This window comes from Carlito syrichta, unplaced genomic scaffold (assembly GCF_000164805.1).
Source record: "Carlito syrichta isolate Samal-C Ts95f unplaced genomic scaffold, Tarsius_syrichta-2.0.1 Scaffold59884, whole genome shotgun sequence".
NCBI classification, from domain to species: domain Eukaryota; kingdom Metazoa; phylum Chordata; class Mammalia; order Primates; family Tarsiidae; genus Carlito; species Carlito syrichta.
Genome location: NW_007003980.1, coordinates 70,736 through 95,960, shown reverse-complemented (window position 1 = coordinate 95,960; position 25,225 = coordinate 70,736). Strand labels below are relative to the sequence as shown.

The 25,225-nt window shown below is 36.2% G+C and overlaps 1 protein-coding gene across 4 annotated transcripts in view; it reads left to right on the top strand.

The window, feature by feature from the left end:
- TCERG1 (transcription elongation regulator 1) overlaps positions 1–25,225 on the top strand; it is a 66,313-nt gene that overhangs the window by 1,078 nt on the left and 40,010 nt on the right. For 2 of the 4 annotated variants that reach the window (XM_008050316.2, XM_021708414.1), the window contains exons 2-9: positions 4,790–5,015; positions 8,283–8,435; positions 9,611–9,944; positions 14,291–14,533; positions 19,003–19,065; positions 20,189–20,389; positions 21,080–21,192; positions 22,552–22,640. In XM_008050316.2, coding sequence (XP_008048507.1) covers positions 4,790–5,015; positions 8,283–8,435; positions 9,611–9,944; positions 14,291–14,533; positions 19,003–19,065; positions 20,189–20,389; positions 21,080–21,192; positions 22,552–22,640 — 1,422 coding nt within the window. The remainder of the gene's footprint in view (positions 1–4,789; positions 5,016–8,282; positions 8,436–9,610; positions 9,945–14,290; positions 14,534–19,002; positions 19,066–20,188; positions 20,390–21,079; positions 21,193–22,551; positions 22,641–25,225) is intronic. The other 2 variants (XM_008050321.2, XM_021708417.1) reach the window with 1 other exon arrangement.

Below are 25,225 nucleotides of genomic sequence, written 5' to 3'. Positions count from 1 at the left end.
GAACAGGGTTGCGCGAGCCGAGACCTGGCCCAGGAAGTGGTTCGAGCCCGGGCGGTCAGGCCGCGAGCCTGCGGTCCGGGTGGATGTTCTGTACGCCCGCCACCCGCGCCTGTCGCCCCGGGGAGCCTGGTGACCTTTCTTTCCCCGAGCCTCCGTGCCTCCAGGCCTGTGGAGTTTGTAATTAAAATTTGGCTGAGTAAGAGTGCCCTGGAGACATCTTTCTGTCAGTGGTTTGTGAAGGAAAAAGAGGTACTGCGCGCGATGTGTGTTTGTTACATTTTTCCCCCTCTGGAGGGGAGAAATGTCATTTCAGATGTTCAGCTCTCATTCTTGAATTGTGCTGGTGTCAGCATTTGAGAATGAAAAAGCGGTGTAGATTATGAGGACTCCGTAATATTGTCTAGAGCTTAAGATGAAATTGTATAAGGAAATGGGTAATGTTGTTCAAGGTTTTAGAGGAAAATAATGCCGTTCACATTCTGAATTTCACACACACAAATCTCTATTTTGGCAGGATTGAAATTTTGTCTTCTTTCAGTGATGAATCTGAAATCCTTTAAGCCCGTATGCTCACGTTAGGAATGAGTGGTCAGAGTGAATTGTTTGGGTCTTTTCAGTGTTAACGATGGAAATCTGATTCTGATCTTTATGGAATGTTAGTTAGGTGTTTATTAGGGAACATTATTTTGCATCTTAGAGAGTATTTTTCTTCAGGTTTGCAAGTAGTAGCCTTTTAGACTTATACTGATCAAGTCTAGACATTGTTGCAAAACTGATTTGAATAGGCTTTAATTTGTTCTGTTGCAAATATTTTATTCCTTAGCCTCTTGGGTTGGAAGTTGCTTGCAGAGCATATTGTGCAGACCTTTATTTTGGCATTTCTCATCATTTATGAGAAGTTAGCTTTTTATGTGGTCTCTTTGATGGCAGAAGTTGGGGCTTAGTTTCGGCATTTGTATCCTGAATTATTTTTTGGCGTGTCTGTCAAACTGCCTGGCAAATAAGGTGGTAAATACATGAAGATGGGAGATTCAGAGATGATTTACTTTCTGGACAGACATTTCATCGTGTGCTTTGTGATAGTTACTGACCTAAGTGCTGGCAGTAGAGCCCTAAACCACACCAAAGAAGGCCTTTGTCCTCAAGGAGCTGCCATCTTAATTGATGTCTATCTAAATTGTAAAACTAAACCAATCACATCAAATGATGAAATCAGCCTGAAAGTGTGAAGTGACTTATAAGGTCACTGGGTAGTTGACAGGGTTTCCTCACTCACTGGTTATATAATTTGCCCCCCATGTATCAGTAGCATCTTTTTTTTTTCTTGAGGTGTGGTCTTCACCAATGAGGAGGTTGCATGTCTGGATAGAGTACTTCTAGAAAAATACATTATGTTTGTATTTCCATGGTATTCTTGTGAAATACTTTTGTTGTTTTCATGCAAGTAGGATGATTCAGAGATTCCAAATGCTGTCCATCCCTTTACTGTTTGAGGGCCATTAAAGTAACTTTTAAGTCATGTTTGTAGTGGTCCCTTGCCGACAAAGTACTTGCAGTCTAGATTTCCTCACTTCTAAATTGGCAATAAGAATATTCTGGTGTTACCACTGATTAACTGTCTTAAGCAAAATATTTTTCTCTGCAGTAGTTTTCTCTGTAAAATGGTGCCAAACTTACCTTGTTGGGTTGTTGTGAGAATTGAGAGTTAACTCAGATAATGTCCATGTAACCGTGCCTGGTATATAGGAACTTCTCTATCATTATTAAAGCATTGTGTTGCAGCAGTATTCTGAAGGAAACTTTGTATTGGGTAAACATTACAAACTAGTAGACAAGTGAGAGATGCCTTCGTTGCATTTATCATATTTGAGAACTCTAATTGGGGGTGAGAAATGAGCCCGAGAGGGCCTAGAAGTGGGAAGCAGTTAGAGGTGACATTTGAGCCAAGGCTGAATAATGAGAAGGACCCAGTCTTGTAAAAATCTGCGAAGAACGTGGTAGGCAGAGGGAGCTAGTGCAGAGGCTTCAGAGTAGTGGACTTGAAGTATTTGACAATTGGAAAGACAAGAGTTTGTGCAAATGTTAACAAGGGCCAAGTTATATAGGGCCTGATGATAATTATAGTAATGGCAGCTAATACTGTTACTGATATCAATATGGTTCAACACTTACCAATACTGTTGCAGTGTTAATGTTGTAAGAACAGTAATAGCTAATAACTTCATAGCACTGTACCAAGTACTTGATTAGCTCATGTAATCCTCACAGCAGGTTCTGGTGAGGGTGTTATGATTCAGTAGTATATATAGACAGCTCAGTATTGTTCTACACACAACTGACTTCAGAAAATGGTAGCTTTAGGCCGCTGAAGGAGGAAATTATGTGAATTTTGCCACCGTTTTAGCAGGAGACTTTGAAAGCCATCAAGTCAAATTAATAATGAAGTGCCTTTTACAGGTAAACACTGCTAAGTTTTGTGGGGGAGTGAAAGTGATGATAGTTAAAGTAGTTTACTGTGTACAGGTACTGTCCTAAATGTTTCACTGGGGTTATCCCATTGGACACAGCTATGAGATAGCTTTTATTTCTGTTCCTTGGTCATTTGTGTTTGAGAAAACTTAGACTCTGAAATTATGTAACTAGTCTGACAACAAAAGACTTTCTTGATTCTAGATCCTAAGTGCTTAACTTCAAGCTATAACCAGGAAGTATGAAATTGCAAAGAAGAAATACTGAAGATTGTTTGAAAAAGAAGAGGCAGATGGAAAGGATATCTAAGAATAGGGTACATTATTAACCCAAGGCTGAAACCGAATATCTTTCCTTGGTAATTAACTTTTTTCCTGCCCTAAAGGTTAAGACTCTAAATAACAGTGACCCTCTGTCTTTGGGGGGTACATATAATTTGAAAAAGACCTTCTGATTATTTTGATACATTCAGTCTGTATTTCTTTTTGCAGTCACTCTTTTTAATTCATATTTTCTAACCTTTGGATTGTAGGATCCTCTGCAGATTTGGTTAAATAAACTTGGTATAGTAGTTCTGGACTTAGAATCGTGGAGTTCTTCAGGAAGGCAAATTGGTTCTCTGCTAGGGTTGAACTATGATGTGGAAAATTTAGAGAAATTTCAAAGGGTAATCATAAGGAGAGGGCTGAAAATTGTAGCAAAGTTGAAAGAACCTGGTGAGGAGAGAATATAAGAATGATTATTTTCAAATGTACATAAAGAATATAATTGTTAATCCTCTCAAGGACAGAAATGTGGACTTCATGTGTAATGTAGCTAGTGAGAAGACCATGATAGGTACTCAGAAAATTGACTAAATTTTTGAAAACAATTTTTTGATAAGTTCTATATACCCTACTTGTAAGGTAGTTTAGGTACAAGGTTACATAGGTATTTATTGGTTCATGCAACAAATACTTAATTGAGCCTTGCTATATACAGCCTTAACTATGTGCTGGGGATATAAGTGAAGGAATTTCTACTCTGAAGGGGCTTACATGCCGCTGTAGTGTTGATGAGCCCGTTTGCCTGCGTTTGAGTCCTGGCTAACAGAACCAGTTGTGTAGACTTGGGCAAGTTATTTAACTTCTGTGCTTTAGTTCCCTATCTATAAAGTGAGGTAAATAATAGTATCTGTCTCATAGAGTTGTTATGATCAGATGTCTTAATATTTGAAAAGAGCTTACAGCACTGCCTGGCACATTAAGGGCTACTAATTCTTTTTTTAAAAGTACTTGGGGAGAGAGATGGATTGTACCACCTTGCTTGATATTACTTGTTTACTTAAATGCTATAGAGAAAATACACAAGGGTGTTGAGCTAGAGAGAGAGGGATGCTGGGGTGCAGGACAGGGAAAGGCTTTCCCTCTGGATAGTACTAGTGATTCCTTCAGCTACTCCTTCCCTCTTTTAAAAACTCTGTATTTGGAAGTAATGTCAGACTTATAGGAAGTTGCAAAAATAAAGATAAAACACTTAGCTTAATATTTTACCTCTCTTGCTTTATTATTTGCATGTATGCTCTTTGTTGCCTTTTACTCATTAATACGTCAGTGTATATTTTCTAAGAAGAGATATTCTTTTACTCAACCCCAGTCCAATGATCAACTTTATAAATTTACAGTGACACAATATTTTTTTGTTCGTGTTCCAGTATTGTCTGTTGATCTAATAATGTTTTTATACAGCGTTTTCTTCCTTTAGTACAGAATCCATTCTGGAGTTAGTGTTTTGCGGTCATGTCTCTTTAGCCTTCTTTAATCTGAACATTTCCATAGCCTTTGTCTTTTATGTATAACACTGACATTTCTGAAAAATATACCCCCCTTGATAGAACATCCCTCATTTCGTATTTGTCTAATATTTTCTTCATTATTGGATTGAGGTTTGTACCATCTTGGCTGAAATAGGTGATGTGTCTTTTTCAGTCATGTTATCTATCTGTCCTTAGATGACATTAATTTTGATCGCCTGGCCAACGGCCAACGTATTGCCCGATTTCCTTATTATATAGTGCTTTTTTTTAAATCCTCCCTTGCATCTGTAAGCAAGATGTGGGTAGACATTTTAAGACCATCCAATTATTCTTCTCATCTAGATTTCTACTTAGATTTGGCATCCACTGAGCATTCTTACTGATGCAGTTTTACTATGATTGGTTGCAGAATGATGGCTTTTCTACTCCACTTCCACTTAAGGGCAGTTTGGTGTAATTAGTGATCAGTAGTGACATTTTTGTAATTTTGAGAAAGAAAAACATATTCATTGTTTTCCCACATAGGATGGCTCAACAGCAGGCCTTGAGGTTCCGAGGTCCAGCTCCCCCACCAAATGCAGTGATGCGAGGCCCACCACCTCTCATGCGACCGCCTCCACCTTTTGGTATGATGCGAGGCCCTCCTCCACCGCCTCGGCCCCCATTTGGACGTCCTCCTTTTGATCCTAATATGCCGCCAATGCCTCCTCCAGGAGGGATTCCTCCACCTATGGGCCCTCCACACCTCCAGGTAAAGAATGTAAGGGTTATCATCTCTTTGTTGACATCATTATTGGTAGTATATATGAGTTTTGTAAACTCATTTTTCTTAAGTGGTTTCAGTTTATAGGAAAATAGAGCTAAAGGGAATTTCTGTAAATTAACACATTGCTTCTAAAGTAGTAGTAGCAGTAATTAGCATAGAAATTCAGAACAGGAATTTAGGTGGTGATAGAAAAGCATGCATATCAAACTAGGGTTCGATAGGGTTGTTCTTACTTTTATCTCTAAATTGTCTTTAGTAATATGTCTTCTTTATGGGAAATGAAGTTTGAAATTTTAATGTATTGAGTGGAGAAGATTTGTTTTCAATGATATGTGCCAGCAAGTATAAAATATGTGTATATATTCTCCTGAGTAATTCTCCCCAGAAATAGTGCCTAGGATAGAAACTGGAGAGACACACCTTATAAGCAAAATATTTGAAATTTTTTTTCCCCCTGGGAAACGAGGGTTATTTTAGAAAAATATTCATTGTGGTATCTCTCCTCTTCTCTCCTCTTTGAGTTGGGGTTTCACTCTGTCTCCCAGGCTAGAGTGCCGCGGCACCCTCACAGCTCACCACAGCCTTGAACTCCTGGGCTCAAGTGATACTCCTGCCTCAGGCTCCCAAGTAGCTGTGACTACAGGTGTGCACCACCACACCTGGCTATTTACAAAATTTTTTTGTACAGATGAAGTCTCACTATATTGCCTAGCTGTCTCAAATTCCTGGGCTCATGCACTACTCTTACTTTGGTCCCAGAATGCTAAGATTACAGGCATGAGCCACTGTTCCCTCTGGGATTTCTTTAAATAAAAATATTTGTGGTATTTTAGCCTGGGGCATTTATCCCTCTCCAGTCTATCTAGTCTTATTTATTGTCTGAATATTGAGGTCATGAAGGTATCAACTCTCAAATATCTACTTTTGAGATTGTGTTTTATTTGAGCATGTATCTATTTTTTTTTTAGTTTAGACTGTACAATTCTGAGACCAAATAAATATAGTAGTATTACCTGCCTTCCACTAGCTTAGATAATGAAGAGTGAATTATACTAAACATAGAAAAAGATCATGTACTATTTAAGTGATGTTAACTGTTTAGATAGGGTTGTGTTTATGGAAGAGACACAAGGTTTTAATAATTTGCTTAAGAATTTTATTGTTTACCCAGTAATAGATAGTATCTCTCCACTTTAGACACATTGTTAAATGGTTTTATATTTGCTTCAGGATTAGAATAAAAAATAGCTTTTTAAATTTGTTTTTTGTTTTTTTTGAGACAGGGTCTTGCTCTGCTGCCCAGGCTGAAGTGCAGTGGCACAATCATAGTTCGTTGGAGCCTTGAACTCCTGGACTCAAGTGATCCTTCTGCCTCAGCCACCCAAGTAGCTAGGACTACAGGCATGTCATCTCACCTAGTTGATTTTTAGTTTTTTGTAGAGGTGGGGTTTTGCTGTGTTGCCCAGGCTGGTTTTGAACTCTTGGCCTCAAGCAACCCTCCTGTCTTTGCCCCAAAGTGCTGGAATTATAGGCATGAGTCACTGTGCCTGGCCAGAAATAGTTTTTTGACCTGCTGAGTATGGTATAACTTATTACATGTGAATTTGTTCTAATTTGTGCTTTTAAGAATTAAACCTACTTGTGAATATTATAAAATATAATGGACAAATGTGACTGTTTAATGGAACTGTATCAAATGTTTTGATGAGATTTTCTAATGTGGTGGTTTTGTTGGTCTTGATGGATAATTGTGTGACTTTAGTTTAAATCCAAGTGATTTCTAGCCAAGGATTCATGAGATCTATTTGGGCTAGATATTTTATATAACATGGGTATGTGTGCTCATACTTGAAAGACACAAAACTGAATCTGGAGTATGTGAAAGAAAATATTTTTAGGAAGATAAAATACAGTCTTACATTATTAGCATAGTTTCAATTACATTATCTAAAATAAGATGATTTGGATAATTGAATTTTGATGTTACTTGTAGGTTATAGAGGAAATCTTTTAAGTTTTTGTTAACATCTGTTTTTTTAAATGTCATATCAATATTCATTTTTTTAATTTTGAGACTCATTTTATGTACAATAAAAGCTTTTTCTTGAAGGATCCTTAAAGAGATTAGTTATATATGTTTTTAAAAAGTTAGGTCATTTTTCTGCTTTAGTAAGAAAGATAATGGCAATTATAGCTAAATTGTTTGTTTTGGGATCTTGTATTTTTGTTAGTAGTCATTGAAGAATGACAGTGAAGGAATGATCAGAGATATGGATTAATAATGGCTCTGGGAAATTAAAAAAATTATAGTATGTCCCAAGTTGAATTCTAATTTTCCACCAAAATGTAGAATAGATAAGTTTACTGTATGTTTTAAACTTAAGTTCTTTTTTTTTTTTTTTGAGTTGGGGGGATCTTACTCTGTCACCTGGGCTAGAGTGCAGTGACACGATCATGACTCATCACAGCCTTGACCTCCTGGGCTCAGGTGATCCTTCTGCCTCAGCCTCCTGGGACTAGCTGGGACTACAAGCACATACCTGGCTATTTTTTTTTTTAACTTTTTTGTATATATGAGGTCTCACTCTGTTGCCTAGGCTGGTCTTGAACTCCTGGGTTCAAAAGCAGTCCTCCTGCCTCTGCCTCCCAAAGTGCTGGGATTATAGGTGTGAGCCACTGCGCTTGGCCTTTGTTTGTATTTTTGATGATCTATGTTGTTATCATTATATGGAAAATAGTAGATGGTGGATTTTTTCCTAGCTAATAATTTTTATTTTGGTAGGAAAAGAGAATACAGGGCTAGATGTATCTGATTTTTCTTTTTTGGTTATTGCTGTATTATTTTGTAAAATAATGATTCTCTTATGGTTGATTCCTGTGGTGGGTGGGCTGTGGAGGCATTGGTGTGCCTGGTATTAAAATAGAATATAAAAATTCATTTTATTTAAAGTCATTCAGTACCCAGTATATGAAAAATGTAGCTCAAGTATGAAGAAGAAAACAAAACTCATCCAGTGTTGTAACCGAGAATTGATTACTATTAGTATTTTGATGTATTTCTTTCTATGTTTAGCAATCATACTTGTTGCAGAGAAATTTCGCTTACACAATAGATGAATGTATTTGAATAGACTTAAGCTGGTTTCTCTTACTTTGCTTTTACTTTAGCTTTACTTTTGGATAGAATTCAGTACGAATTTGAAGGAAAAAAGGTAATTACAATTGACTGTTACTGTTCATGTGAATTGACAGAGACCACCTTTCATGCCTCCACCCATGGGAACCATGCCTCCTCCTCCGGGTATGATGTTTCCACCGGGAATGCCTCCTGTGACTGCTCCTGGTACTCCCGCACTGCCTCCTACTGAGGAGATATGGGTTGAAAATAAAACTCCAGATGGGAAGGTAAATTACGAAATACATTTCTTAATCTCCTTGGTGATAGAGAAACAGTACTTGAGAGTTCTGGCAGATTGAGATCGGTGGTGGTATCCTTGTCACTTAAGAGCCTTGGCTAAGCAGGGGCAGGGTAGGCCTCCAGGACAAGTTGACGGAACTTGACTTGTGCAGCAGGTATAAGGTTGCCCGGAGTACTGGCATACATCTGCCTGTGATTCTGGTTGTGTCTGGTCACATTGGTACCATCTGCCTAGCACATACCAAAATTCCAGACTCCTAGAAGGAAAGTAAGTGTTGAGCATAAACTGCATTATTTGCACAAGCGGTTGCCATTCTGTCAGTAAGGAAATGGTGGTAACCCTTCTCAGATCCACGTTCTCAGGCTTCAGCCAAGGGCTAGCTTTGTAAGCAGGGCTTTCTGAGGATAGCAGCTTCAGGCCTGCTGTGTTACATTTCTGCGCAAACTGTAGCATTGGGTTTCCTTTTTGGGTTGATGGATACGTCTGTAAGGCTTTCCCCTTGCCCGTGGAGTGCAGATGTTTCATGACAGCCGACTGGTCACAGTTCATCACATTTGCCAATTCTTGGATTGACTGACGCAGATCATTATGGACTAAAGCGTTCAAACAGTCTTCATCAAAGCTTCAGGGTCTTCATGAATGTGGAGAGTCACTCAGGTCAAAGTGGCCCTCTTTGAAACGGAAAACGATGATCTTGCCATGCTTTCCCGGACGGCATTCTCCCTGTACACGGCAAAAGGTTTAGAGCGGCCTCCGCTGCCTTTGCTCCTCTGTTAAACTCAAACAGAAGAATATTTCGAAACGTTTGTTTTTTTCCACTTGACACTCAGCCGTCTTCAGCCCACAGATGGCACTCACTTTCTTCACATCTGCAGGATGCAGGACATATTCACAGCACGTTGCCACTCCAAATGACACATGGTAAACTCCAAACACTGCAGTGTTGCCATGCCAAAGGCAAACGCTACAAACTTATGCATCAACCTACTATAGTATGCGCATTATAGAAAATACAGGGGTGGGGTGGAATTACCTATATTCCTTTTGATATGCTTTCTCTTTTCTAAGTTATTTTTAAATAGCTTTTAAGATAAAACATAGTTACATTATTGTTTTTAATTCTTGACATTAGTGATGCCAGTGATTTTGCTTTCTTTGCAGGTTTATTATTATAATGCTCGGACACGTGAATCTGCTTGGACGAAGCCAGATGGAGTTAAGGTTATTCAGCAGTCAGAGCTGACACCCATGCTTGCAGCCCAGGCGCAGGTTCAGGCCCAGGCCCAGGCTCAGGCTCAGGCCCAGGCCCAGGCCCAGGCCCAAGCCCAAGCCCAGGCGCAAGCCCAGGCGCAAGTGCAAGCACAGGCAGTTGGAGCTTCCACTCCTACGACCAGTAGTCCAGCACCTGCAGTATCCACTTCGACATCATCCTCTACCCCTTCCTCCACCACTTCTACCACAACAACTGCCACCTCGGTTGCACAGACAGTATCAAGTGAGTACCAGCCAACATGTGTTCTCATTTAGGGGCTAGAGAATTGAACGGGACTGCATTCCAAAACGATCAGTGTTTCTGGTATTAAAACACATTTTTTGACATGAGAACTTTTGGGTTAGAGAAAAGCCAAATAACTAGTAGAAGAAATTATTTGCCCAGTTGTAGTTCATGAAGCTAAACTGGGAAAGTACAGTTAGCTATTCAGCTGGTCCAGTAGTCATTTTGTTCACTGTGGGGTTTGCAAATAAGTGTCAGTCTCAGTTCCTGCCTTACAGAGTTTCCAATGTTTCTAACTGAGGAGGCAAGAATAACACATGTGAAACAATTAGAGAATAGTGTACAAAATTGTACAGTGAAAATAATAGATGAAACAATCTGAGAAAGGAAAAGTGAGTGGGTGGACTCATGGGTATTGGGGCTTATCCCGAAGGATATGGGGTAGGATTTAAGTTGGTTCACAAGGAAAAGATTTTCAGGTAGGCTAAGTAGCAAGAAAGAAGGCCAGGAAAATGAGGATGAATGTGGCTAATGGGATTTTTAGGAAGCTCTTTTGAGTGAGAGAGTTTATGTTGGTTAATGGATTGAATAAGAGTGAGGTCAGTTTATGAAGGCTTTTAAGAACCAGGCACTGGGGGTCTGTGTAAATGTAGTCTTGTGGAAGGTGTTTTTGGTGCTGGTTTTTTGGGTAGCGTTGAAATCAGAGAGATTTATTAGACACTTCACAGTAATCTTTTTTAGTGGTGGATAGATCTTAGAATGGGATGCAGGTAGATGACTTGAGAAGTTGTGATAGAAACAGAAAGACAGGAGAATTTTCAAGTCACAGCGGCCCAGAGGTTAAATTTTTTCTAAAAACACAAGAGTTGATTAAAAGATTTCAGAAATGAAGAGGGGCTCATCTATTAATTTGCTTTAAAGATTGTGGTTAGTTTTTATATTAATTATGCTTTTAAAAAAATAAACATGTTGCCTACTCTGCAGGCCGACACTGGCCTAAGTTTTAAATAACAATTTTATTGGTTTGTTATGGGGCTGGTCTGAAGATGCATAGCTACCCTACAGAGTGATTATAATTTGTATTATTTTACTACCTGGATAATAGGTGAGAGTAAAATTTTTAAAGGTATGTTTTTTTTCCTGGTTGCTTCAGGGACTTGGGAATTATTAGTATGTAAGAAATATGCATAGGAGAGAAATGTAATCACCATGGACTTAATTTGAGTTTATTTTATTGATACAAGAAATAACTGAGGAATAAGGCACTTGTAACATGGGACAGTCTTTAAAAACCCTACTGAACAATTTTGTACCTCTTGGGAGAAAAATGTCCTGAACAGAAAAATATAAATAGTGCTTTACAAGTCTGTTTTATTTTGTAGCTAAGGTGAATTTTGATATGGAAGTATAACAGTCAAACTAGCTAGCTTCCTTGAGGGTCTTTACTTTTTTATAGGCTTAGTGCTTCCAAAGCCTGTGTGATAGGGCAGAAAACTGCCAGTTTTTATGGAGTACCTATGGTGGTAATAGAAGAAGGGAATTAAAAGCAATATAGTCCTATATGGAGGCTCTGTGTTGCTTAAATGTTTTTTCCTGCCTTAGGAGAAATAGCAGTACTTTATTTTAATTTTAATTTTATTTTTTATATTTTAACTATCTTATATATATTCCTTTTCTGCCACCAGAATGGTCTTGTCAGCTGTCTTCTGTTTATTATTCTATTAAAAATATCCTGTTGGTAATTTTTGGCATTGTCCTTCAGCAAATGGGAGGCCTTTAAGAACAAAATAGTAAAATTATGTTCATTTCTATTGCTTTTAAACATTAATTTCAATGTTGTCTGAGTATTTCATTGCCTGTTTATTTCACTTGATTCAATATCATAAAGTGTTGTCATATTACAATCTTAATATTTCTCCATCTGTTATATATAGTTACAAGCTTTTTAGTTTAGATCTGAGGCTGGGTTAGTAGTATATTTTGAGGCCTAGTGCTTCATTAGTTATTTTTAGCGAATGGAGTTAGTAGGAATTTACCCACTGAAGTCTTAGATACCATTCTCCCAGTTTCCCATTTAATTCTTCTATTGCATTTATTCCTTTTCTCTCATGACTCATGGCCACTAATCAAATTCAGAAAATCCTGTGCTGGAAAGTAAGAAGAATGTGTTGAGTGAATATTTTGTCCTCTCCATTGGTGTTCTTTTCCACTTAAAGTTTGATGCACCTGTAACTTATTTTCGTGACTATAGTACTTTGGATCACAATTTTAGTAATTATCTGATTATTATAATATTTTAAAAAATTTAATCAACAACAAATGGGACTACAAGTTAAGAATATATTTTAATCCCAGTTGAGCATAAACTATTTTATTTTGTGCAAGTTTGTGAAAAATGATGAGGAATTCCTACTTCTCAGGGAAGTTGGGATGAATAACTAGATATACTTGCAGCCATTATAGTAGCTTACAAATGCTAGATGGTGTATGTATGGGACTGGGCAAATGTTGCATGTAACTTGTATTTTTTACACTGTTATAAAATTATATTAATATGATACTGTACCCTAAGGCTAGGTCTATGCTAGACCAACAATTCATTCCTGGGCCGCTGAAGATACTTGTTTGGCCCTGCTGTCTATTTAGTCAAGGTGAGTCCCTCATTAACAAGTATGAAATTGCTCACATCTTCCCAGCCTAAGTGAGTTTTTCATTATTAGAAATTGGAAAAAGATTTTGACAGATTTTGTTTCAATATGATTATTGGGTGGTTTGTATGAAACAGTGTGCTTTTGCTTTGACTAAAATTGGCATAAAGATTGGGAAAGCACTGTTTTCCTTTCATTTAATTTGATAAATTCATACTTAGTCCAATATAGGTAGAGTTTGACACATGTTTTCCTTTACATCAAGAAAAAGATGAAGTATTTGTTACCAGTGAATTACCAGAATGGAACTAGATTGGCTTATAAATAAATAACAAAATGTTTTATGTTATGTGAGAATTAGAATTTTTAAAAAAAAGTCTGAAATATGGATTTTATTTGTTTTTTTTGTCGGTTTGATTTTAAATGTGATTACTAGAGATGAAATGTTTTATTTTTGATACTTAAAAATAATGTATTACCAGAACCCAAATTATCCTGAATTTTTCATTCCCCTGGTCTTTCACAGTAGAAACTTGAGTGTAAAATTTTTTTTTTTTAATTTTGAAATAATGATGGAGAAACCAGAGATGCTTTGTACTCCATCCATTCGAATCCAGTTGGTCATTAGTAATTTGCATATCTTTTCCTCTTGTTCTTTCTTGCTTGGATAGTTGCAGTAATGTTGTAATTGATTTTCCCATTCCTTTCTTTTCTTCCTTTGCATCTGTCTGTCAGGTTAATTCATCAAGTGAACACTGATTATTACTCTCCATATAGAAACGTTTAGTCTGCCATACCCATATCCCTTTTTCCTTCATGAAGTCACACAAATAACATGTGAATATGTTCTATAAGAAATTCAAACTCTATATAGTAAAAAGTGAAAGACATATACAGAGGTAACTACTGTTGATATATCTTGGTTTGTATTCTTCTAGTTCATTTTCTCTACATTTATGTAAGTTCTGCCCTTTCTCTACTCAAGTAAAGTGTAGACTCCTTAGCGTTTTGTAACTCACTGGCTTTATTGGTATGCCCAATATTTTAGTAGTTAACTGCTTGCCTTCAATTTTCTTTTCTTTTTTTCTCTATTTGTATTTTATTTTAAAGTTGTATGGTACAATTCAGGATTAGTTATACAAGTGGACATTGTACAGGTAAAGTTTGGGCCTCCCTTTGGTTCCCACTTTGCCTGGTTTGAGATCAGGTACCTTTATTGATATGTCATTTCTCCCCTGAAACCCTGGCAGTATCCCACTACTGCCAATCCCTTTCTTAGAGTTACCTGCGATTTTCTGAACAATTCCTTGATGTTCTCTACTCTTTGCCTTTACTCATACTCTTTCTACTACTTGCTTATTTTCTCCTTTCACCCCCTTTTTCCTTGTTGAAATTTTAACCTTTCAAGGCTCATCATCGCAGAATAAAATTTTCTATCCCTCTCACAATTAGAAATGTTCTTTGGCTCTTAATTTATACCCCTGTACATCTATCCCATTTCACTTTGTATTTTAGTGATTTTTAATATTTCATTTAACTATTTTCAAACTTCTTGAAGATGAGACCTTTTGACAAATTTGTTGCAGTGCATGGAATGGGGCCTTAAGTGCTTACGTTACTGAATGAGTGGATGATGAATGAACAAAGTAAAATGGTTTGTGAAGGAGTGATACATGTTTTTGTTTTGTCTTTTATTAGCACCCACAACACAAGATCAGACCCCAAGTTCTGCTGTTTCAGTTGCCACACCTACAGTTAGTGTTTCAGCTCCTGCTCCGACAGCCACGCCTGTGCAAACCGTTCCTCAGCCGCATCCCCAGACGTTACCTCCTGCTGTTCCTCATTCAGTACCTCAACCCACAGCAGCAATACCTGCTTTTCCACCAGTAATGGTACCTCCGTTTCGTGTTCCCCTTCCCGGCATGCCAATTCCACTTCCAGGTAAACCAACAGATTATAGTGGTCTTTCCAGTTATGTTTTCATATTGTCAGTTAGTTTGTTCTCATGTGTCTTTTGCGTTTGAAATTTGCCTTGAATCTCACCTGTTTGAAATGTTTTTTGAAAGATTCATGGCTAACTACAATATTTTCTCTTAAGTTCTGGTAAATGTCTTTTTTGTTGTTGTTTACATGTCCTAAAATTAAAGCCACATTTAAAGCTACACTTATTTTGGATAATGGCCTCAATGAATTAAAAATGAACACCTTTTCATGTACATGTGTTTTAAATGCAGTATTTCTAAGGGATTGAATCTGTAAAGTTAAGAAATCACAAGTCATAACAGCTAACACAAGTTGAATGATTTATATATAGTGCACTGTTCCAAGCACTTTCTGTACATCCATTAACTCCTTTAATTTTCACAATCATCTTATGAGGTAGGTACACACACAGGCTAACCTTGCCCAAGTTTACATAGTGAGTAAGTGATGGTGTTGAGATTTGAGCCTTTGCCTCCAGATCCAGATACCAAACTCTTAATAATTATGTTAATGCTGGGGAAAAAATGTGATCTACTTAACTATAAAATAGTTTATATAAAACAAACCAAAAGATTCCCTTGTAACAATTGTGAAGTAAAGTATAACATGCATGATTTAGAAGTTTAAATTATTACGGTGAATTCATGTTTTACTGTCTTAAAGGAAATTATTAAGACTAGAAAAGGAATTAAAAGATTGTTGAGTAGAATTATTAACATAGGGATTAAACAGTGATAGTTTTGGGCATTCCAAATTTGAATGCATTTGCTGCTGTCAAACACATTCAATCCTTGATACATGATTCATTCTCATATTGTAGTGGAAGATAGTGATACCTGGGTGAGGGCAAGTTCACAGGACAAGTCTGTAGCAAAGATGAATAAAATCTAGGTCTCTTGTCTTTCAAGTTTACATTGCACCCACTATTTATTACTGTCACTTTATTATACTATTTTCTATATACGAATATGGTTGGGATACACCTGTTTCTTAGATGTGCACATATCTTAATGATCACTATTGCTCTATTTGTCTTTTTCCTTGTGACCACTTTGAAAAGGACACTTTCGGATATACCTTGGCAAGAAAAAAGCCAAAAATTTCAAGACGTAGTTTTTTTGTTATTTATTTTATAGAAAAACCTTTTACACATTGTTGATGTAGTGTTAGATAATTAAATGCCCAATATGTGGTTTTTGGGAACTCAAATTATTTAAAAATAAAGAATGTTTCCTCTAATATTAGGGATTATCCCTTTTCTATACTGTATTTAAGGCAAGCAGCTGGATACTTTCCTCTAGATATAGTTTTTGTAGGAAACTGCATGATAAATGGAGAATACCTTGACATTGGTCACAACCTCTTATAATTTTGGTGTGCTTGAGGGTTAAGTACAGTATGAAGACCAGATCCTAGAGTCTGAGTGATCCAGAGTTGAGGTTAATAATTCTGTGGAGAGAAGATTGAGAGGTAGCATGGTAAAGTCGTTGAAGTGTTTCGAGAGGCTGTCATTTGAAGGGCTTTTTTTACAGGTTCTTTTTACTAGGACTGATAGTAGGTGGTACAGAGGAGCAGAATTCATTTTATAGAAAATGGAACTTTGTCACAATAAAATCTCTCTAGCTATAGCTACATTCTATTGTCATAGTCTCCCCTCCCCATCATTAAAAAATCTAGGGCATGTGGTAGTGACCATTTGGGTCAACAGCTGAGGTGGTACTTATGAAATTTGGCAATAGAAGGCATTTAATAATGGCAGCCATTACTGACATTTTATGTCATTTGGAAGATAACTTGAATTGGATAGTCTGTAAGATTGTATCCTTTCTTTGGAGAGGGAGCTGGTGTCACAGAAAGTGATATTAATATTTGTTTATATGGTAAGACATTTTTGGTATTTGTTTTTTGTTTTTGTTTTTGAGTTGGAGTCTCACTCTGTCACCCAGACTGGAGTGTAGTAGCACGCTCCCGGCCACCGCAGCCTCGTCCTGCTGGACTCCCGCCATCCTTCCACCTCAGCCTTCCGCCTCAGCCTTCCAAGTAGCTGGAACTACAGGCGTGCACTACCATGCCCGACTAATTTTTGATTTATTGTAGAGACGAGGTCTTGCCAAGTTGTCTGGGTGGGTCTCAAACCCGCGGGCTCACGCAGTCCACTTACCTCAGCCTCTCAAAGCGCTGGGATTATAGGCTGAGCCACTGATCCCAGCCTCATTTTTGGTATTAATAGTCATTTTTCTCTTTTAATTCAGTCCTACAAGGTGTCTAGTAAAAACCAAGGACAAAGACTTGTTTTTCTCCTCCCCAAATCTTTGTGTGGTTATATGTATAGCAACATCTATGTCTCTTTGTTTTTCCCTTTTTATTTCAAGTTAGCAAGAAGGTAATAAACAGTAGGGATTTGTATGTAATTTATTTGAGAGCCTTAAATTTCATTTGAAACTGCATTGTCTGGCACTAATGAGGTTGACTCATAGTCAAACAATATGAAAGGAAGGAGTGGAAAAATTAAGGAAAATGTAAAATTTTAAGGGTCAGGTTTTAGGGATAGTAGACTGGCTTAGGATTAAAGATTTCTACTTATAGAACTATAAAAATCTTATTTGGAATTTTAAGAACCTTTATGTCAGGGACATCAGAATTATCAAGAATGCTAAGTGGAGTTTTTCTAGTTTCCTATCGGCATGATTTGAGTACAGAATTGTAGGAAAATTGGACAGATTTTCTTTTTAAGTAAAAAAGGCTAAAAGTGTAGATATGTGGTTATTTTGTGAGTATTCTTGATGTGCATATTATTGGCTTGGGAGACAACGTTATCTTTTTAGCATGAGAAGAAACATACGGCATTTTGATATGGTCTATATTGGTAGTCAAATAGACGAGTTCTATGTTGGCCCAATTGATTTTTAACAATGGCAGTTAAGCCTATATATGAATGGTTTTCTTCTGTGTAAGTTGTAAAGTTAAAATTATTTGTTGGAGGATGGTTTTGGAGAACAATTGTTGAGAATAAAATTCCTGTGTTCTTAAGAATTGAATTTTTAGTGCTGGCTTTAGTGTAGGATAAGTGATCCTGCAGATGGCAGTATTTATATTAATTTAAACTTAACTACATGCTGTAACTTCCTTAATCAAGTGGATTTTTTTCAACATTAGGGAAAATAGTTACACATATAACTTTACTCAGCATGATTTTATAATCCAGTGTTTTCACTTTAGTTTAAGATTTAATAGAAAATTTAGCAAGGTGCTTTCCAAGAGTTAACAGTATTTTTTTTTGTGTGTGTGTGAACAGTTACATTATATGCAAACCCAGGAGTTTAATTTTAATTTTAGCCTCTGAATTAGGAGAAATTTCTTTTTCTGTCCTTCAGTGGGGAAACTAGTTTATTGTTACTATTTTTAATTTTTATGGGGTGCCAAATTAAGCTTCGATTTTTTCATCTGAAAACAAAATTATTTCTGCTACACTTTTTTTCAGACTTCAGCATTTTCTTTTAAAATTTTTTTGAATCACTTAAATTTGTATTTCCTAAATTAATCAGTCTTAGTTTTCCAGCATTTCTTTTCATTCCAATCCCTTTTAAAATCATCACTGTAATGCATCATGATGAACCTTCATTCTTCTGAGAACTGTACGTAATTTCCACTCTCTAATACCAGTGCTACTTCTTTAGCCATTTTAGATGATTGAGGCTTAAGCAGCTATCAGCCCACATAGTCCTTGACAGTATTAAAGGGACTGCGTATTTCTTAATGTTTTCCTGCCCCCACGGTGTTCCAAGCCCATGACGAGATTTTAACCATAGATATTTTGTCATTAGTTAATGCTACCTTCCTCTTCAACTTTGCCTTTATTTAAAGTATTATTTGCAGTGGAATATTTGGATCCATTTCATACCTTACTTTCTTCCTATCCCTACCACTCCTCTTTGTTCTATCTTACTCCATTTCTACTTCTGCATGCTTGTGCTCCATGACTCAGCTCCTGCATGTAATTTCAGTTTAGCAGCAGCCAAGAGAAAATGTTTTGGCAGTGTCATGCTGCATCTGCCTTTCACTAGTTTCTAAGCAACAGCAGCATGGGTTTGATGTCCTGTGGGGAAATGTCCCACATGAGAGTTTGTTACATGTATGTAATGAAGGGGCTTTCTTTTGTTGAATTTAAACTCCTGAGACTCCTTCAAATATTTTCAGAGCTGGTTTGATAAAAGGTATTGATGCTATCTATTATTTAGAATTAGTATCATTGGATTTGGCACTGCTTCCCACAAAATGTCAAACAAAAAAAAATTTTATTCCATTCTTGGTCTTTTTCATTGGAAATAGCATTCTAAATTGTAGTGGTAAATTATTTCCCTGAATCCCAGTGGTAGCCGACATACAATGGCAGCTTTCCAACGTATGCTTGCTTATCCATTTTACAGGTGTAGCAATGATGCAAATAGTCAGCTGCCCGTATGTAAAGACAGTCGCTACCACCAAGACCGGTAATTTTTAAAACCATCTTAGTTTGTTTTGTCTGTAAGTTGGCATGGTAGTGAATGTTGTTGTTTATCCTTTTATTTATTTTTTTGCCCAAGTGAGTGGATTTTTTTATATTTTTCTTTTTAATGAGCAGTATAAATACAGTTGTCATATTTGGCCAACACTTAATTTTCCCAATTGCCTGTAGTATTAGCTTCTTTGGTTCACAAAAGCAAATAAGGTCAGATCACTTTATCTCTTAATTTATGTAATAAGTGTAAACAACTTCATTCTCATATTCATAACATTTAATTTTATTTTTGATGTGTTTTTAAGTTAAATATAAAAAAATCATTTCCATGTGTAAAGTGATGTGATTATGCTTGCATGCTAGTGAGTCTATGTGTGTGAATATTTGTGTATACTGTATATACATTTTCATTCTGAAGTTATTGAAGTAAGATATCTATTTGAAACTTAAATTCTAGTATAGGATTTGAGGATCTTATTTTCTTAGTATTTCATTTATATAGTCTCAGCTTTTTTAGCTGTCTTGTAAAAAATATATATCTTGGTTTATCTTCTAAAAAGTTGAAGCAGCTTTGCTTTCTTTTAGGAAAAGAGTAAACTAACAGTTTACCATGATATCTAACTTAATAATTTAGATTTGATAGTCATTTGCTTTAAAACTGATAATTTTATTCATACCCTTTTTTTGTTACATTAGGACTAGAAAATAATTTTGCCTCAGGAAATGTGCTCAGTATATGTGTTCGTCTTAATTTCCTTAGAATTTGAGAAATTATAGAAATTATTTTCATAAAAATATTTCTGTTAGTACATAGAGAATATACCATGATTTTTATAGTTTATTAAGTTTGTCATAGGTGAGACCCAAATTTCTGACCATTCTTAAGGTACTTATTAGGTTGAATTTCTGTTTCTGATTGAATTTGGGCATTAGACAAAAATTCCAGAGAAATAGAGTTGAGTAATATTTAAATCACATTTTAATATGATTTTTTTCTGTTCCAACTGGTCCATTCATTTATTAACATTTGATAGAAAGATTTAGCTCATATTTTAGAGTGTGGTTTTGTATTACATTTTGATACTTAGATCTGATTTTTATTCTTCTTTTTGTAGGTGTATTGCCAGGAATGGCCCCTCCTATTGTACCCATGATACACCCCCAGGTTGCTATTGCAGCTTCACCTGCTACCTTAGCTGGAGCAACAGCGGTTTCTGAGTGGACTGAATATAAAACAGCAGATGGGAAGACATATTATTATAATAATAGAACTTTAGAATCAACCTGGGAAAAACCCCAAGAACTAAAGGAAAAAGGTATAGTGGTTTTAATTACTTGGGACATTGTATGAAGTATAATAAATACTATGAAATTCTGAGTTAATTTCTTTTTAATATATTTGAAGAATTTTCTAATTACATAGTTATTATTTATTTCTACTGAATTGATAAATATGTATTTATGTAAAAAGCCAGTCATGCATTCTATTTACATATTTGATGTCATTTCATCTTAGATGTAGAAGACTTGTAATTTTTTATGTCACAGGCCCCTGTTTTTGTTTTTGTTTTCTTATTAACTGAGGCAAAGTGTTATGTTGCACAGGCTGGTCTTGAACTCGTAGGCTTAAATGATCATCCTGCTTCAGCATCCCAAATAGCTGGGGCTATCGACATGTGCCACTGCACCTGACTCACAAGCCCCTATTTCCATTCCTGAGTATCTTAGTATCCTCTCTTTCTGCAGAATGGGTGATTGCTATGAAGAACATATGAATGACCCGAAAGAATTTATGTCCCTTTGAAGTCACTAGGTCTTCTTTAAACAATTTTCTGTAGCATGGTATTTGAAGTTGATTATTATATTGGATTCAAATCAATGATATTACGAGGAAGGACATTTTATCTTTTTGGTTAATAACTGGAAATGAAAAACTGCATCTTCTCTGAAGTTGTTACAAAATGACATCAGAGCTTTTAAATGACATTTTAAAAATTTTGTAACAGAAAAATTAGAAGAGAAGATTAAAGAGCCAATTAAAGAACCCTCTGAAGAACCTTTGCCAATGGAGACAGAGGAGGAGGATCCTAAAGAAGAGCCCATAAAGGAGATAAAGGAGGTAAAGGGCCATGGCTCACTAACCTGAGAGCCACGTGTAGTAGAGTTTGGGACTATTTGTTTATAATTGAGTATCTATTAAACATTTTAAAATAATTGTTAGGAATTTGATCTCTAGTGTAGAGTTCATTAATATTTTTAATTCTGTTTTTTCTTTGAAAGTTTCCTTAACCCTTTGCACTCGACTGTCCATTCAAATTGCATGAGAAAGCAAATAGAGAGATGGAATATATACAGAGATAATGATCATTCAGTTAAGAAGTGGTGTTTAGGAATCACAACTGTGTCCTGCTACATCTTCTTTGAACAACACACTGGACAATAAACTACATATTATTAATGTGAGAGGAAGAAAATGAGCCTGCATTGTCTGCTTGAGTAAAAAAAACACCAGGCAGAAGACGTCAAACAAGTTACTAATGCACAACATGTATCAGTGAAACCACAATGCATGTTGCTGACTGTTTTACACGTTACCACATGTTAGAAAAATATGATACAAAATTTTGATTTTTTTGGTCATAAATAAGTTCCTCAACGTCCAAAATTCCATTATAAGCCATATATCATTACAATAAAATAATTGGTTTCAACGCTATACTTTTTAATATGAAGTGATTCATTTTTCATTGTTTCATAAAAAAGTGCAAGCTGAGTTACTGATAAGTGATCTGCGAGGTATCTCTGAGTGCAAAGGGTTGAATTACTTACTCCAAACTGAGACCTTTAGAAAGAGAGCCTTGCAGAGGTTGGACCTGATCTCCGAACTCCTGACTTATAAACTGGTATATGTTAAAATTATAAGTGCTGTGTGATGACCACATAAGTACCTAACCTTCATTTGTACCCCACATTTTTAAAATAAAAAAAAATTTTAAGTGAACTTACTTGAGAAATGGTGGATATATTTTATCAGCCCTCTCTGCTGTTGTGTTCTGTCATGGAATGATCCCTTTATTGCAATAAAAGAACTCTGTTTTTCAGAAGTTTTCTTTTTCCAGTGACGGATCAATGCTAGACATGTTACAGTAGTAGAGAAGTTAACAGAAATAAGAAACAACCTTAAATGAAGAGGTCATCTCTGATTTTTTATTTCTGTACTTCTCCATTTCTGCTCCCAAGTTAGTGAGTCTATAAGGTAGGACTAGCTACTGCTGCTGGGTTCTGCTGTTGTGGAATTCAGCTCTTTTCTGGGGGGACAAGGATTTAGAACTTAGAACTTTCTACTGGGAGTCTTCCATCATTTTAGCAGCAGACCTTGTGTGGTTGCACTTTGAGGTATTTTCGATCACACTCTTGTGGACAGTTCAGATAGAGTTTTGTGACATTAATTAAATGAATGTAATATCATTTCCCATAGGAGCCCAAAGAAGAGGAGATGACTGAAGAAGAAAAGGCTGCCCAGAAGGCAAAGCCAGTAGCTACTACTCCTATTCCTGGTACGCCATGGTATGTACTTAACGTAATTCGGAAGCCTTTTTGAAACAATTTTACTTGCTACATAGTTTATTTTATAGAAAAAAAGCACTTTAAAAAGCGTATGTCACACATGTTTGTGTCTACTGAATCTTTTAAATTTATTTTTTAAATGTTTTCTAAAATAAACGTAAAAGATTCAGTAGATACAAACATGTTTGACATACGCTTTTTAATGTTTTCTAGCCTGAGCCCGCGGGTTCGAGACCCGCCTGGGCAGCGAGACCTCATCTCTACAATAAATCAAAAAATCAGCCGGGCGTGGTAGCGCATGCCTGTAATTCCAACTACTTGGAAGGCTGAGGCGGGAGGATCACCGGAGCCCAGCAGGTTGAGGCTGCGGTGGCCGGGAGCGGCCACTGCACTCCAGTCTGGGCGACAGAGTGAGACTCCAACTCAAATAAATAAATAAATAAATAAATAAAATGTTTTCTATCTTAGGCTCGGGGTACACATGCGTCTTCATTGCATGGACATATTGTATAGTAGTGGGACTGGGTCTCAGGTGGCCCTTTCCCCAGATAGTGAACATTGTGCCCTGTAGGGAGTTTCTGAATACTAGCCCCCCTTTCTCTACTGAATCTTTTGGTTACTATTTGTTGTATTTGGTTTGTTCAGACCTAAAGTTCACTTTGCTATAAGTATCCTCCTTCATGGTCCACTCATGTTTATTGTTCATAATTGTAGACAGGAACCACTATGAGATTCTGAATCTATTTTTATTGTTTTAAATTTGTTCTTAATATGTATACCCATTGTGTGATTATATTAATAGAACTATGTAAAATTGTCTCTTTTTATCTAAATATGGACATTCTTCATTTTATTATGTCCTGCTATATTGTACTTCTCAGATTCTGCATTTTTTACAAATTGAAGCTTTTTTGGCAACCTTGTGTCAGACAAGTCTGACTGCCATTTTCCAACAGCATGTGTTCACTTCATATTTCTGTGTCACGTTTTGGTAATTCTTGAAATATTTTAAACTTTTCCACTTTTATATCTGTTCTGGTGATCTACAATCAGTGATCTTTGATGTTAATATTGTAATTATTTGGGGGCACTACGAACCACGCCCACATAAGATGGTAAACTTAATAAATGTTGTGTGTGGTCTGATTGCTGCACTGACTGACTCTTGGGGTCTCTTTATTTATGGCAATTCCCTATTGAGAGGGGACATCCAAGTGGTTTGCTAAATTTATGATACCCCCTCAGAGGGGATATCCAAGTGCAAAGGGTTAATTGTCTCATCTTTAGTCTGGAGAACCCTTTTATGACTGACTCTTGAGGTTTTTTTTGTTACTGTCCTCTTTTCTTAGCTTCCTTGTTTTCTGCTATGACAAGATGCTCTAGTCTTATCTTGGGTATTTCCTACCTTAGATCTAGAATCAGCCATTTCTTCAAGGGACTCTTGTTTCTTTTTATGGGAAGTGGCCTTTATAGACTGCAGTGTAGGATTTAGGAATAGTGTTGCTACTGAATTAGTCGTTACTTTTAAGTCTCTTTGATAGACACAGATGGAAGGCACACACATTTAAAGATACATCATAACTTCATACCATTACTTACCATTCAGGTCTACATCAAGATTTTTACTGAACTTCATCTGTCTTCAGTGTCTTCTTGCTGAAAATACTGTTTCTTATTTATTTTATTTTATTTTATTTTTAATTTTTTTTATAATCAATATTTTTTATTATGATATTGTGGGGTACAGTTAAGGGTTAGGTATACAAATACATTTCTTATTGGTAGCGACATAATTACTCATTTCTTTTTCTCATACACAAGTCACAGAATAATAATACAAAAACTATCACTGACAATATGATTATTGAAGACAGTTTATTTTTTATATTTGGGGCATATCACTCTAGGGATGCATAGTTAAATTACTTTATTTTGAAGACATTTGTAATAGTTGTTTTCTGTGTAGTTACTCCACTAACTTGATTAACAAGCTCGTTTAAAAAATTATTATCGGAAATATCGACTGGTCCCAAAGTCAAAGTTACAAGACAGTTCACATTCAAAGAATCTATTACTGAGTTGGGGTTTCTCTGAGTATTGTACATGAAATGCCAGTAACCAACTCCAAACACCCTTAGTTCGGAGTTTTATTGTCCTTATGAATTTTCAGAACTTTTGTTTTTCCTCAAAGTAGTGAAATTCTTCCCTACCCTCTGTTTCTTCAGGTTGAACAATTATTCATTCATCTTCTAGTTCACTGATAATTTTCCTCTATCATCTCCACTCTACTCTTGAGCCAATCCAGTGAAATTTAATTTCCATTTTTAATTTCTAAAATTTTTATTTGGTTTTTTTTTAGTCTTTTTTTTTAAACTGAGAACACCTGTCTTTTCATTTATTTCAAGTGTGTTTTCTTTATCTCCTAGGTCTGGTTATTATTGTTCCTTTAAAGTCTTTGTATAACTGTTTTAACATAGGAGGCTTTGATAATTTCAGCATCTGGGTTGCCTTGGGCTTGACCACCGTTGTTATTAAATTTTTTTTTTTTTTTGAGTTGGAGTCTCACTCTGTCGCCCAGACTGGAG